Consider the following 14,786-nt stretch of genomic DNA (forward strand, 5'->3'; position numbering starts at 1 on the left):
TACTAGGATACATGATACATCAGAAAAGCGTACAATAAAACGTAGATAGAATATGCATAATATATAATAGGATTTTGCGGTATTTTGTTCTACCACGGACCAGGAAATAACTCAACCAAGAAAACAAGATCCCGTTTTCGACGTGAAGTCTCACGATACTCGGCTCCACCATTTCTGCTCCCAGAATACCCCGGACTTCCTCTTCCCCTCTGCGGCCCGAGAAAGTAAGTAGTGATGCGCAAATTATGGCGAGAAGAAGCAACGATTATCTGCCAAATATCGTACACATCCCTGCATATAATTGGTTATTTGATATACCAAGTAATGTTTAGCATTCTGACGAAGATATCCATATTTGTATGGGTGAATTTGATGTTAGATTGAAATATTTATTTTGCTGCTCCGCTGTGTGATGGCGTGACCATTTCTGTGAAAATGTGCGATCGATAGCACACGGCGGAACTGTTTCGTGGAGTGAGTGAAGATGACTTATTGTAACAGCCTGCATTTATAACGATAATTTTGCATTGAAACACTCAATGGTACTTGTGTGCTTAGTTGTTGATGGAACTCGCGTGCGTGGAGTCTTCAATGCTTGACGTCCGCATCTAAAATGGCAGACATGTAATATTCGATGTTCGTGGATAAGCGGTTATTTTCACTGAGCTCGTGTCAGTTTTTTTAAACTCTGTTGGTCAAATGGTGACTCATTTGTCCTACAATTTGTCCGGGAACATAATAGCTGTTGCCAAGGTTGGTAACTAATCAACAGAATGTCTTCCTAACAGCCTTCTCAAAATGGTCCGCTACTCGCTCGACCCCGAGAACCCGACCAAGTGTAAGTATATTTCATTCGTCGCCTGTATACATGTTGTGTCGGTTCTGATGGAGGACTTTCGGTAACGTGAACCTCGCTGTGCGCTGACATTTCTCTTTTCCATACAGCATGCAAGTCCAGGGGCTCAAATCTCCGGGTTCATTTCAAGGTAACGACATCGCACGTTTTATCAAATAAACTTTGCTTGCTAGCTAGGTAACATGGCTAACTATCAGTGGCGCCTTCACTTGGTTTTTTTTATTTTTATATTTTTTATATTTATACCTGTGTGTAATTGTGTTACCTTCCCACAATGAATAAACATTGATGTATTTTGGCTAAACCCGTTCAGACCACGTGTGGTCTAACGTTAACTTAACGCTTCCATATGACAAGCGAAATGTGGTTGATAAGTCCGTTTGGAAAAGCTGTTAAACTGCATGGTAAGGTTTGCAATGATGACCAACTTGTGAGACCTTTGGATTGAAATATGACAAGAACTAGCTTGTGTTCTGAGCATATCCTTACCGTATATGCATTTGTGGGGGAGAAAAGTGAATCATTCTCCAGTAGGTGTCACATTTTTACAGTTGAGGTTATGCTTATGTTATGCTCTTATGTTATGAGGTTAGGCTGTAAACTAGCATACACATGGAGGGGGGGCGGGATAGCAGGACAGCATTTGAGAAGCACTGATGTAGGGCTCTTAAACTCTCTGTAGAACACCCGTGAGACCGCCCAGGCCATCAAAGGCATGCACATCCGCAAGGCCACCAAGTACCTGAAGGATGTGGTGGGGAAAAAGCAGTGCGTCCCCTTCCGCCGCTACAACGGTGGAGTCGGCAGGTGTGCCCAGGTGAGGCGACGCCGTCCGGTGCTGTACACTGATGCGCTCTTAGAGGCGGGGGTTACAGGGCTGTATTTCCTACTGTTAACCCCATCCATCAAATGGTGATGGTCAGTTGCGGTGATGACAATCTTAGGACACCTTTGGAGTAAACCATGAAAGGAACTTAAGTATCTGAGCAACTGTCTTCTCGGCAATTTTCTTGCATGGTCCATGTAGTGCTTAGAGCACAGGTGTCAAACTCCAGTCCTGGAGGGCCACAACGTCTGCTGGTTTTTGGGATGTTCTCGGCACCTGTGGTTCATTCAAATCATTGATTGGCTAAAGAATCCACAAGGCCTTAATTGACAGCTGATTGTAAGGAAACCCCAAAAACCTGCAGACACTGCGGCCCCCTGGGAATTCAGTTTGACACCCCTGGCTTAGAGTCAAATAAAATTGCCAGCATTATTTAGTGAATGATATTGTTGGTAAATTGTTTACTTGGTTGAAAGCAAGTTTATTTTCTTATGCAGTCTGATTTTAAATTGCTGCACTTGTTCAACTGACTGTAATTCTGGTTTGTGAAAGCGGCATTGAACTAAATTCAGTTTTGAATAGAGAATACATTCAAAATTGAATGTAGTCTAGGACAGTGGTTCCCAAACCTCCCAAAACTACATTTCTTGTTCCATCTCAGGCACACCTAATACAACTATTAAGGGCTTGATTAGTTGTGCCGGATCTCTGAGATGGAACACAACAAATGCCTGGCCCAGCTGGGGGTACTTGAGCACAGGTTTGGGAACCACTGGTCTAGGATTAGGTTTAATCTGTCTGTAACAATCCATTGTGTGTTAAGGTGCCCCAGTTAAGCAGGAAAGTACAATGTCTTGATTCTGCCCTCAGGCTAAGCAATGGGACTGGACACAGGGGCGCTGGCCCAAGAAGAGCGCAGAGTTCCTGCTCCACATGCTGAAGAACGCCGAGAGCAACGCTGAGCTCAAGGTGAGCTAATTTCCACAGCCTATATGGTGCCTTTTATCTCAGTCTGTAAAGGGGTTTCTGTGTTTGAATGCATGTTTAATTTCTGATCAAACAGTCATTGTGCTTGGGTTGATTTACTTAAACACAAAGTCTGGTGGTTGCGGTGATGACTACTTAGGACACCTTTGGATTACCCATGAAAAGACTTAACATGATCTGAGCAACCATTGAGTTTTGTGTATGCCCCCTTTGGTTAAGTGTAAACTAGCTTTCTAGGTTCCGTGTACAACATGTGCTTCGGTAACATGGTAAACATTTAGCCATTATCGAGAGGGAACCAAGTTCAGTTTTAACATGCCCCAATTTATACAAATGAATGTACTCATTTGGTGACGTAGTTCAGGTTAACTACCATTCTTAATGCTGCACCATCTCTCACCTGAGAATCAAGCTTACCTCTGGGCTGAATTCCTGTGCCCTACCCATTACACCACTCTGCAGACTAGCTAAATTGCAGGTGGCAGTAGCCTGTGTGCAGCCAATATCCAAGTGGCTACGGTACATGTCTGGGACCCGGAAAGTTGATGATTCAAGCCCAGTGAAGCCTCTTAAGTCAGTTATTGGACCTAACCCTGATCTGATCATTTAATCGGCTAAGTAACACGTGATACATTAAAGTAAGTGTGTGTGGTTTGCCCACAGGGCCTGGATGTGGACTCCCTAGTGATCGAGCACATCCAGGTGAACAAGGCCCCCAAAATGCGCAGGCGCACCTACCGCGCCCACGGCCGCATCAACCCCTACATGAGCTCGCCCTGCCACATCGAGATGATCCTCACCGAGAAGGAGCAGATCGTCCCCAAGCCTGAGGAGGAGGTCGCCCAGAAGAAAAAGGTGCGTCTGCTTTAACACGCCCGTATGGGCAATGCTCTTCAGGCCCTGAATGTCTGTTTGAGGCAGAGGGATGTGGGTGTGTTGTACTGCAGCCCAAAATGTGGATTTTTGGAATTCCTGTTTTCTCTTTATAAATCCAAGTATCTCATTCTTACAATAAGGTTAACGGTTTTGGCTGTTATTCAGTTGAAGTGAAAGCTAGCCTGTATTTCTTTTCATCTGTCTCCGTAAAGCTTCTGGTTGCAATGATGACTACTTAGGACACCTTTGGATTACCCATGAAAAGACTTAACACGATCTGAGCAACCAGAATGCCTCAAGGCCCGTTCACATTCCTGCCAAGTGCGCCTTATTTCCTAATGTGCTGTTATCACTGAAAAACAGGTAGTCAGTCCATGGCATACGTCCTGTGTTGCCTACTCTCCCAACTTATTTGAGATTTTTTTTCTTTCTTTTAATGTTTTGTTCGAGCTGCTGTGGTGCTTCACTGCTAATATTTGAGCATACTTTTACAATATTTGAAATTATACTGTGAAAATGTATGTGAACTTGAGTCTGAAGAAATGTCTTCCAGAAAGGTTTACATCTAATACTCAAGTGGGCCACTACAGGGTGCAGTGAATGTAGTTTTAATTGTGGCTTTTGCTCCTGCAGGTTTCTCAGAAGAAGTTGAAGAAGCAGAAGCTCATGGCTCGGGAGTAACTGTACAGACAATAAACCCCTGTTCTTTCCACACTAGAATGACTCGGCTGCGTGATTTCAAATAGTTGTGGTTACCTAAGATCACTGGGAACCAGTCTCTGGCCCTGGTCTGAGGATCTGTTACAAGAAATTCACCCGAATGGCTCAGTCCATGTATGACTTACTGTGTAGTAACCCAGGTTATACGATGTACCTTTTTATAAATTCTAGCTTGCTGGTTAAAACTTCTGGTTTGGCATTGTAATATAACTCCCCGAAAGCATTTTGTCCACCTCATAGACATCAGTCTTTGCAATTTACTATTTGTTATTGACATCGTAAATTTGACTGGGGGCCGGAGCCCACACAGGTAATTGTGTGGATTAAAATCCTCTTCTCAGGAGCATTAAATGGATGTATGCATGCATTTCATACCTTTTGTGTTCAACAATTCAACAAAATTTGAATGGCCTTAATTTTTGGGTCAGTTCCTTTGAGCAGTTGCCATATTTGTCTGGCAGAATTATGAGTGGTGACACATTAATGAAACGCCAACTTATTTTAGATGGATTGGGCAGCGTATATGGTTTTCCCCACTAGAAGTTTTCTGAGGGTCTGTGAGAGCAGTGTATAAGGCAAGGGCCATACAAGGTCATGTCCTGTATTGAGTCAGGTATCCACCGCCATCAAAACCGGGCTGATATTGATTGGGGTGTTAATGGATACGCAGAGAACGATTACAACCACGCCGTTATTGGGTGGCCAGTGTTTAAAGAACATAAGAAATGAGCAGGTGCCACACTGATGTAATCGCTAGGTAGCAAGTTTCTTGCATAGATGAATCCCATATCTGGCACTGTTAGATTGTCCTTCTCACCCATATAATGTAGAACTCTAAATTTGTCATTTCAGTCTGATTTCAATTAATTACGACTTAGTTATTGGATGTAGTTGTATAAGTTTGCTTGCATCTAGGCATTGTGTTTAAATTGGCAACTTGAGTAGTTTGCGATTGCCTTCGCCTATAGTATGAGGAGGCTCAGATAGGGAAGTGGAGTAAGCTGAAATGGCACAATATAACATTTAAAAACTGGACATCCATACATTAGTTGAATGGTTTCCAGGCAGACCATCAATCTGTCTTCCCATGCCGTTATGCATTATTAATGCCATTATCTTTGGCTGAGGTCCCTCTTAACCCACTTCTACTTTCTTACCCGGCTTAGTGTTTTCAGTCATTTTAACAGATTTCTGTTTCCGACAGTATTTTAAAGGGAATAAAAGTGAACCTAAACATGAGATTAAGGTGAACACCATTGTGGCACTGAGTGGAAAACTGCACAATTGTGTGATGTAGTTTTGTATCTTTGGTGAGGTGGCCGAACACTGGAAGGTTCTGAGCTGGCAGTGAGGGGAGAGTAGATGGGGAAGGTTCTCATGGCTGGCAGAGGTGACTGGTGTGAAATCAATACTCTGATTAATCAGGAAAGACTCACGTTTGTGACCCGAACAGGAAGCGGCCTGTGGCATAGTGGTTAAGGTACATGATTGGGACCCGCAAGGTTGGTGGTTCGAATCCCTATGTAGTCACAATAAGTTCCGCACAGCCATTGGGCCCTTGAGCAAGGCCCTTAACCCTGCATTGCTCCAGGGGAGGATTGTCTCCTGTGTAGTCTAATCAACAGTATGTCGCTCTGGATAAGAGCGTCTGACAAATGCCCTTAATGTAATGTGAAGCAGTATTCTTGTCTCACCTGCCAGTGACTGTTTCACACGCAATATGTCCACGTAGTGCTGCAGGAGAAACGATGATGAGCAGAGCAAGGGAATTGAACAGATGTATCTTTCAATAATGTATATACAGTAGAGACCACACAAACCTGTTAAGACATGCTAGTACTGCCAGCACTTCACCTGAACCATACTATAACTCAAAACAACTTAGCACCTCACATACAGTATACACACTGGTATTTCCAGATGCTTTCGACTCAAAGTTTCAGTACCTTGCTCACGGTTGGGATACACATCCTGTCTGGTTTGCGATCCTCATGAGGTCATCGCCAGGAGTATCAGCATGGCTTCCAGGGGGCTGCCGTAGTGTTTTCATTGGATACTTTGATTATCCTTCATGAACCCTCTAAAGCCACTTGAAATGGACTAGTTTTGCCGATTGGCTTTACAGAGGGATATAATTACGGTGAAAAGGACAACGTGGTCATTGGAAGGTCACCAAGCTCTTGATGTGCATCAAATTGAATTTGCACCATGTATATTGTTTAAAATGCTCTAATGAATGATTTGTGTGCAGTTATATAAAAATGTATCATTGACTAACAGAATAGAAACCAATCTGTCTTTAGGGTAAGCAGTGTTGGTCAGCTTGAACTCTTTAAGTATTTCAGTAAAGGTCATTTTATATTTTTAATACATTATTATATACATTGTGTCCTCCCTCCATATATTTGGCTTCATTCACAACGGAAAAAGCATAGAGGGCAACAAATACACAAGACCTCAGAGCTCTGGGGCGTGGCGGGGGAGTGAGCTGACAAACCCACAGGGGGGTTTCAGTGACTGGAGTGTCAGCTGCCCCATGCACTGCGCCACGTCTCACCAAGCATTTTACTATTACAGTTTTTTTTTTTATTGTTTACACAATAAAACTGGTGTTATGAACCCAATTTTGTAAGTTAATGTGTAAAAAGGCAATTTTTTCAAAACCATAAGCTCATTTTGCTTTGTTTTCATCGAACACACCCTCTCTTCACAGGTCAAACACTTGTTGCTTTGATTCTTAAATCAGTGATCAGAGCTTTAAGAGGATGAGAACAAACAAGGAGGCCAAATACTTCAGACCTGGGGACTTCGGTTTATCACGTGGTCAAACCATGGGCAGAGTTCAGCCAAATCTCAGCCTCTTCATGGTTGCCTCTATCAAACACATTTAGAAATGAGAATTAGTAAATCTTTTCTATTGTTTGTAACATAATCAATACAATACTCCGTGATTATTGTACTGCAGAGTGCCTAATTGTATACTACTGCAGGGGGACCACAGTACCAAGTCGAGTAGTCACAATATCCTCACTTTCATTGACACACAACCATACTATCACATCTACTAATCAGGGCGAGCAAGACAGGACAGGGCAGAGCAGCATAGGTTTCCATTGGGCTGCTCTGGTCCACAACTAGCTGATGAAAACAGCAGTTACCAGCATTTAACTAATTAACCTGTTCCCCTCCTGCAATGCAGGAGGCATGCAGGGACATACTAGCAGAGTCATGCCAGGGCTGGCTCTGTCATGCCAGAAGATACCCCCCCCCCCCCCTGCTTCGACAGGGAAAATACCTCTTGTGACGTAGATGAGTAGATGAAATCATCTGGCTGGATCAAAATGCAGTGACAGGATCAGTAATGATTTCTTGAATTTTTTTCTTTTATATTTGTTTTTATACTTTTCACCACATATTTTTTTCTTTTAATTTTACATTTACATTTTGTAAAATTATTTTCATTTTGCTTCAAATGTCTTTTTTTTCCTTAAATTATTTCAAAGCATTGTCGAACAGGTGTGTGTGTGCGTGTGCGCGCGAAACTGATAAACTGTATGCATGTACTGTGGATCTTGGTGCTACAATAGTGCGTTTAACAGTTCTATGCCCAGTTATTCCACGCCCCAAAATCAGGTGTTATACCCCTTTGTCCCCACAAGGTGTCTCTCTTGTACTGTTGATAATAATGAAAAACGCGTTTTACTGAGCTCATTCTCACTGCCTCGCCTACATCATAATGTATGTTCGCAGTGCATTATGAACACGGTTAAGCATATTAATCTGGAAAGAAATTCTGAGGTGAGGGAATGGGGAATATCCCTTGAAAATGACCTTTTTGTTTCTCTGGAATTTCAGTTTCATTTACATGTGGATGATATTTTCCTGTCGCATTTATATAAAAGAAAAACATAACAACTGGATTCTGCTCTGTTGTCTGAATGTTGGCTCTGCTGCCATTTTGGCCCAATAATGGTGACAGTTTCTGTTCTTATGTTCGTGGAGAACCACACAATTCTTGAGTGAAAGAAGCATCTCTACGGCTGTTATGGTTTCAACCAAAAAAGTTCTGTCTTCCAACATCAGCTGCCTTTTTAATATATTTTGTAAAATTAACTCAACAGCTATCTGTTGAAACGAAAACATGTAAAGTGCTAATGCGGTTAGAAATGTGACCTCCCATGCCACTCTGTACCTTGACAGTAGCCTAATCACTTATTAGACTCTAGTCTATGTACTAATCTACCTCAACAGACTTGTATTTAGTATGCGGGCTATTTTAATTTAATTCCCATTTTATAATGTGATGAGCAAAACAAGTTGTCATCATTGCCTCTATTGAAAACTAAGAGCCCCGTGGTCTGCGCGCGGACTGTCATGATTCTGATTCCGAGTATCTTATTTCCCACAAGGTGGTGTCAGTGGACAATATAGAACCACAAAGCTCCACTCTTTTGTACGGAGCTGTACAAACCATTAACCATATAGTTAAATGATCACGGACCTACTCCGCAGGCTAGTCCCACCTCTCTTTCGTCTTCTTCTTTAAAAGTAATAGCACTGCAGTTTGTAGGATCGGCTGATTGTTGTGCAGGAGGAGGTCAAAATTAAATATTATTTCACTTCTCAGTGGGAACTTGCTATCAATATTTTTCAAGATTCAACATTCAAACATATAGCCTATAGTAACGGAATTGTCCATTAAAATGAACTGACATCTGCCACGCACACGTGGAAGCATAAATTAGAAATAAATGTTGAATCATTGGAATCTGGATTTGACCTTTTACCTTGGTTTGGAAAACAAACCAAATCAAAAGCGTGCATGTTAAAATCAATAGTAGTCTACATGCCTTAATAACTTTTGCCGATAATGAAAGTGTGATGTTGGCTAGAAACGTATTATTTCATAAATATAGCAGCGCTCTGATATTTGTTTAGTTTCGATTTATGAAGCTATACTACCCACATCAGTTTTAGGCATTGTCAAAATTAAAGCAATAATCTCGCCTATAATAAAAATACGCATGCTTATTTTACTCGTATCATTTATGCATTAAAACATAGGCTACTTGTTGCTGCCAAAACTCTGTCAATCTAAAATATGCAAACTAATTATTAAAATTGGGATACGTCGCAAGTAGATAGTTTCCATATAATATGGATCGCAACACATTGACCAAAATCCATAGGCTAAATAAAAACATGCGATAGACAAATCAAAATCATATTAGATTTTCACACGAGGAGGGAAAAAGAGGGCGTTTTGTTGATTAAACATTTAACCTTAAATCACAGCGCTCAATAATGTTAAATACTTAAATTAAATAGCCTACACAAATAAATGTAGGCTAAAGGAGAGACCGCATTGATCTACCGGCAAGGGATGATAATGGCAAAATAAGTCTTAAAATTATCCACTGGAAATGAGTAGCTACATGAAGGGCGACATAAAGCTAAATTGAAATAAACGTGTTTTGAAAAAAAGGGTGAAGTTTATCCAGCCTTTTTTCCAGATTTTATATAGACAGTCAACTTGATATTAGAGACATTGTGATATGTGACAAATACAAAGGCATGTGAAAAATACAATGAAAGTGCACAAGCTTTATATTCGGTTATCAACTGTCAATAGCTATAACACGCTCCATCATTGTTAGCAAAACAATTATTTTATAGAACCACGTTTTTCAGAGAGTATCCCTTCCTCGGGATCATAATCGAAGACGTCATTATTTGCGCTCGTTCAATGGACAATAAGTTCATGACCTGTCTTGACTAAAGGCGTACGGATCTCGCCGAATAGCGCTTTGGAATTAATTGCTAGTCAAGCTAAATGAATGGGAAAATTCTGTGGGGGTTTTTTCAGTTGAGAAACGCATGCATATGTTCCTTTGCTTTAAAAAAATAGATCTCAAATTGACTAGATTGATTTTGTACTTTTTTGTATTTAATAGCCGGTCGAAAGGCAACTCTTTTAATGTGCAAATTAAAGCACTGATGGAGAGCCAATAAGAGTACACTCTTAAATTCAGTTGGCGCTTGCAGCTGGCACGCTGTCGACGTCATAACGGTGTTTACCCAATAGAAACAGAAACACCTCCTCCACTTTCTGAGTGACATTCTCAAAGTTTTGACTTCTGCAGCAAAAGACAGTAGAAAGTGATGAAAATGTTTTATTATCTCGCAGCGCTTCATGTGCTTCGTCAAGAAAGAGTGCTTTTTTTATTTATAGATTTAAGCGTTAAACAATACCGTCTGCACCTTTGAAGCATTCAGTAATATCAAGTGAAGACATCGGACATTCAGTTTACAAGTAGGCTACGCAATTCTTTCACAAGATATGCAAGGTTGAAGAAAGGAAGATATTGGAATTATTTGCCTTTAGAGATGGGTTTAAACAGTGGCTGTTAATAAATTTGGAACTTAGTACCGAAGGAAAATATTATGACGGTGCTGTGAGACATAAACTCTTGACTTTTCTCTCTTTTAAACCAGACTCCGGACATTGCGTTTAGGTCATGCGTTCAGTTTGAGATTTGTATGATAAAGGTTATATTTCTGGCAATTTCATCAGGAAAAAAACGGCTGATTAAACATTTAGTCAATAGTCGAATTATTTGGTAGTGCTTAGCGTTACAGATTATTTTTTTAACTCCGTTTCGATCTTCATTTTCTTCGGTTATGTTAGCGGTGGGGCAGATGGACGGGTCCCGTCAGAGCGCATTCCTTCTCAGTACTCCGCCTTTAGCTGCTCTGCACAGCATGACCGAAATGAAGACTCCACTGTACCCAGCGTATCCCTTGTCTTCGGGCGGACCCGCTTCGTCTACCTCCCCTTCAGCAACCTCCCCAAATCCTGGTGGGATCCCTGTATCTTCCCCGGGGATCAAAGCGTCGGTCGGACTATCTTCACTCGCATCTCACCAGTGCGCGATCGCCACCCCCCACGGAATAAACGACATCCTCAGCCGTCCTTCAATCGTCGCCTCGGGGGCAGCGGCTGTGGCTGCGTCCTCCTCTGCTGGAATCTTGTCAGGACTGCCCCGCTTCAGTAGCTTGAGCCCACCGCCTCCTCCCGGCCTGTATTTCAGCCCCAGTGCCGCGGCGGCCGTGGCAGTGGCTCGCTACCCCAAGCCACTGACGGACCTCCCAGGCAGGACCCCTATATTTTGGCCCGGAGTCATGCAAAGCCCACATTGGAGAGACGCCAGATTCGCTTGCTCGCCCCGTAAGTTTTTCCCTCATTTATATTAGCATATTTGTCTACTTTGTTGTTGACCTGCAAATCCAGCGTTTGCTTCTTATAGCCTACTTTTCATGAACTCATATCAACCAATTTACTCATCTGAGATCGCTCATTCTTCCAATGTCATCCTAAAATTTCAGCGTCATTAGGCCTATTAAAGGCATTTAGCTTAGTCTGAAGTAGCTATACATACTTGCACGAAAACTTGGGGAAATGTCCTGAATGTTAGTCACTGTTAGGCTATTGACGGATGAATGGACGAGCTCCGCGTAACAATGTGGTTTATGGAGAGCAATCGTCGTTAGGTTACTTGTGTACCAAAAAATTACCTATACAAATTAAACTACACCTACAATGTAAAATTCCCTGAAAACGTAGTGCATTCTAGTGATCAGACAAGTTGTCTCACGTTCCCTTGACCGCGGATAATAAGCTACTGTTTAAATGCAAATAACTTGTCATTATTAAATGTTATGGTTGAACATTTTAATAAAAAGTTCCCTTTTTCACAGACCAGAATTCGGTTTTGCTCGACAAAGATGGAAAGAGGAAACATACGAGACCCACATTTTCCGGACAGCAGATTTTTGCCCTGGAAAAGACGTTTGAACAGACGAAATATTTAGCAGGACCCGAGAGAGCGCGGCTGGCCTACTCGTTGGGGATGACAGAAAGCCAAGTGAAGGTGAGATTATCTTGTCAAACATAGATAAGAGAATAAAGATCACACATTACTGAGATTAAACACAAAATCCGCTTGGAAGCCACTTGCCACATTGAACACATTTGGGAATGTTTCTGTAAAGAATAACGAGGTATAATAGCTAAACCTATTCTTTATTTGTTATATGCTATTGTTTTTTTCCGTTGGTGCTTCCGCCTTTAATTTAACAGACACATTTTAAAATGTAGCCTATTTAATTAACCAATTTCTGTCCTTATGTCCATTTACCTATTTATTACATTTATCATGCACCTTTCACTCATTTGAACTGTTGTCTCTGTACGAGTCAAAAATAACACAAAACCGAGAATATAGTAGGCTGTATATTATTGTGAAATAACGGTAGTTGTATAATCAGATTTGTATGAGCGGTGCATAAAGGATTTTAAGTGTTTTTGTGAAGGATTTGCATTATTTGAAGCGTATTGTACCAAATAAAAAAACGTTTATAATTATACAGCTTTACGAAAGACTTTATGTGGTTTTATCTGAACTTGAAAATTACCGAATTATTTTCCACAATTGCATATTATTCTTATTTGTGAGTGATAGATTCAATATGGAGATTGTAGGCCTGAATTGTTCGGGGCCATGCCATATGCCTTTATTGTCACCAGCTCAACCATTGCTTGAAGCAAACAATGAACATGCATATATGAAATGACATTAATGGATAGTCTCTGTTTATTGTGAGTGCATATATTATCATTTTTATTTAATTAAAATAGGTTTTTAATTTAATTGAATTATGGGCCTAGTTCCAATATGAAAATATGCAGAATTGCAAATTGCAGCGTTTTTGTTTTTTTTTGTTAAACATATTTTTTTATGAAATGATAACATATTGCTGTTAGGTCATTAATGTAGGCAAATTGTTTTTTATTTTTATTTTTTATAATCAGTGTCACTGTGCAAGACATGCTGTTGTTCTTGCTTGGCATGCGACGTGATACCGGAAATTGGGTTTACCATTTTGTAGGTATTGCTTAACCTTTTACAGGGGTCTCATGGTTTTGGCTTTTTCAGGTTTGGTTTCAAAACAGAAGAACGAAATGGCGGAAAAGGCACGCGGCCGAGATGGCTTCAGCAAAGAAAAAGCAGGATTCGGAGACCGAGCGGCTGAAGGGGGCTTCAGAAAACGAAGACGACGACGACGATTATAACAAGCCGTTGGACCCAAACTCGGACGACGAGAAAATTACACAGTTACTGAAGAAACACAAACCAAACTCTTCTCTTCACATCCACACGTCAGAAAACGAAAGTTCATAGAAAAAAGAAGACAAAAGCCGAAATGAAATTTTTAAGTGAAACCCAGCACTGAACTGCTCTACAGCAGTGGCCTATTTTCGTCGACATTTTTGAAATTAAGTTTGACTTGCACGAGGAGGAAGGACGCGCGCCAGTTCGGGACGACGGGCACTATTTTTACTGGTTTGGAGCAGCGACCCAAAAGCTGACACTGAAATTTATAAACATTTCCACATTATTACGAGGGTACTTACTTGTAAATAGAAGCGTGAGTTACTAAATAGAAATTATATTACTGTGAATATTTATGTGTAAAATACTTTTTTGTATAGAAAGCACCACTGAGTCTCAGTCTCGGTTAACATGTTTTCAGCTTTGTGAATTGCAATGACTACAGGTAGGCTTTTGCAGTCTATTTGTCCCTTCTCTTTATTTTCAAAACAGCGAATTATGTTGTAGCCTGTCGTGAACTTTTAACTCTGGCTGCTTCCACATTTCCGTTATAAGAACTTGCTGAGCTTTTTATTTCTAACTACTTCCCCTAACAAATAATGCATTTATTATGATTAATGATAAAAATGCAAAATAGGTTTACAACTGACGGCTTTGACTGAAAAACGTCTGAATTTCAATTGACACATTAACACAATAAAGCTAAATAACGAAACGAGCCATGTATTTCACATGTATATAAAAAGTAAACCTGTTTGTTTCTCGATTAAAGTATATTTGTAATATAATGCATAGTGTTTGTCTCCCCAATGTTAAGATGTTTCAACTTTTTTTCGACATTTTTCACAATTTACTTAATTTATATAATGTTTAAGTTTGTAACAGTGTTTGAATCTCGCAATAGAGTGTATTGCAGGTTCCTATGTATTGCACTTTTATTTAATAAAAAAGTGATAATATCCGTGTTATTCATGGTTGTTGAAACACATCAATTCAGTGTATGCAGAACGAATAATTCTCATTAGTTACACATGATTGATTCACAGGTTAATATTTTAAACAGTAGCCTATTTTAATACAGTAAGATTCAAAAAGCCAGTTTAGCCAGTAATCTATGGAAATTTAGTAAGAAAGCATATCATTAAAAATATATATAAGAGGGGGTCATCACGTTCCGTAATTCCGGTGCAATTAGTAAACCGTTTTTACAAACCGTTTGCAGCCAATATCCTTTATGCTAAATAGGATGTAACTTTTCGTGTCATGAATTCCGTTTTTGTTTTTGTCATTTTCATTTATTTCTGGTTGTTTTAATACATGCAATCAAAACCATTACCATTAGCTATAT

The 14,786-nt window shown here is 40.5% G+C and overlaps 2 protein-coding genes and 4 non-coding genes across 7 annotated transcripts; all 6 read left to right on the forward strand.

The window, feature by feature from the left end:
* Positions 1–161: 161 nt before the first annotated feature.
* Positions 162–4,265, forward strand: rpl17 (ribosomal protein L17). Its single transcript, XM_061263414.1, has 7 exons — positions 162–224; positions 789–838; positions 946–986; positions 1,539–1,673; positions 2,553–2,651; positions 3,333–3,524; positions 4,179–4,265. Exons 2-7 carry the CDS (start codon positions 799–801, stop codon positions 4,224–4,226), a joined length of 555 nt encoding a protein of 184 aa, XP_061119398.1. The 5' UTR covers positions 162–224; positions 789–798; the 3' UTR covers positions 4,227–4,265.
* Positions 1,268–1,338, forward strand: LOC133106138 (small nucleolar RNA SNORD58). Its single transcript, XR_009704309.1, has one exon. It is a non-coding gene; the product is annotated as a small nucleolar RNA SNORD58 (small nucleolar RNA).
* Positions 1,780–1,847, forward strand: LOC133106135 (small nucleolar RNA SNORD58). The gene has a single exon (XR_009704306.1). It is a non-coding gene; the product is annotated as a small nucleolar RNA SNORD58 (small nucleolar RNA).
* LOC133106136 (small nucleolar RNA SNORD58) lies at positions 2,789–2,855 on the forward strand. The gene has a single exon (XR_009704307.1). It is a non-coding gene; the product is annotated as a small nucleolar RNA SNORD58 (small nucleolar RNA).
* On the forward strand, positions 3,765–3,831 carry LOC133106137 (small nucleolar RNA SNORD58). The gene has a single exon (XR_009704308.1). It is a non-coding gene; the product is annotated as a small nucleolar RNA SNORD58 (small nucleolar RNA).
* A 6,176-nt stretch (positions 4,266–10,441) lies between the features above and the next one.
* Positions 10,442–14,397, forward strand: nkx6.1 (NK6 homeobox 1). Of its 2 annotated transcripts, XM_061263779.1 has the most exons (4): positions 10,457–10,578; positions 10,954–11,493; positions 12,024–12,196; positions 13,262–14,397. In XM_061263779.1, the coding sequence occupies exons 2-4, from the start codon at positions 10,965–10,967 to the stop codon at positions 13,505–13,507; spliced, it is 948 nt and encodes a 315-aa protein (XP_061119763.1). In that variant the 5' UTR covers positions 10,457–10,578; positions 10,954–10,964; the 3' UTR covers positions 13,508–14,397. The 2 variants fall into 2 exon arrangements, with proteins under 2 accessions (XP_061119762.1, XP_061119763.1); XM_061263778.1 differs by having other exon boundaries at positions 10,442–11,493.
* The last annotated feature ends 389 nt before the right edge of the window (positions 14,398–14,786 follow it).

The sequence above is a fragment of the Conger conger genome, chromosome 12 (assembly GCF_963514075.1).
Source record: "Conger conger chromosome 12, fConCon1.1, whole genome shotgun sequence".
NCBI lineage: Eukaryota > Metazoa > Chordata > Actinopteri > Anguilliformes > Congridae > Conger > Conger conger.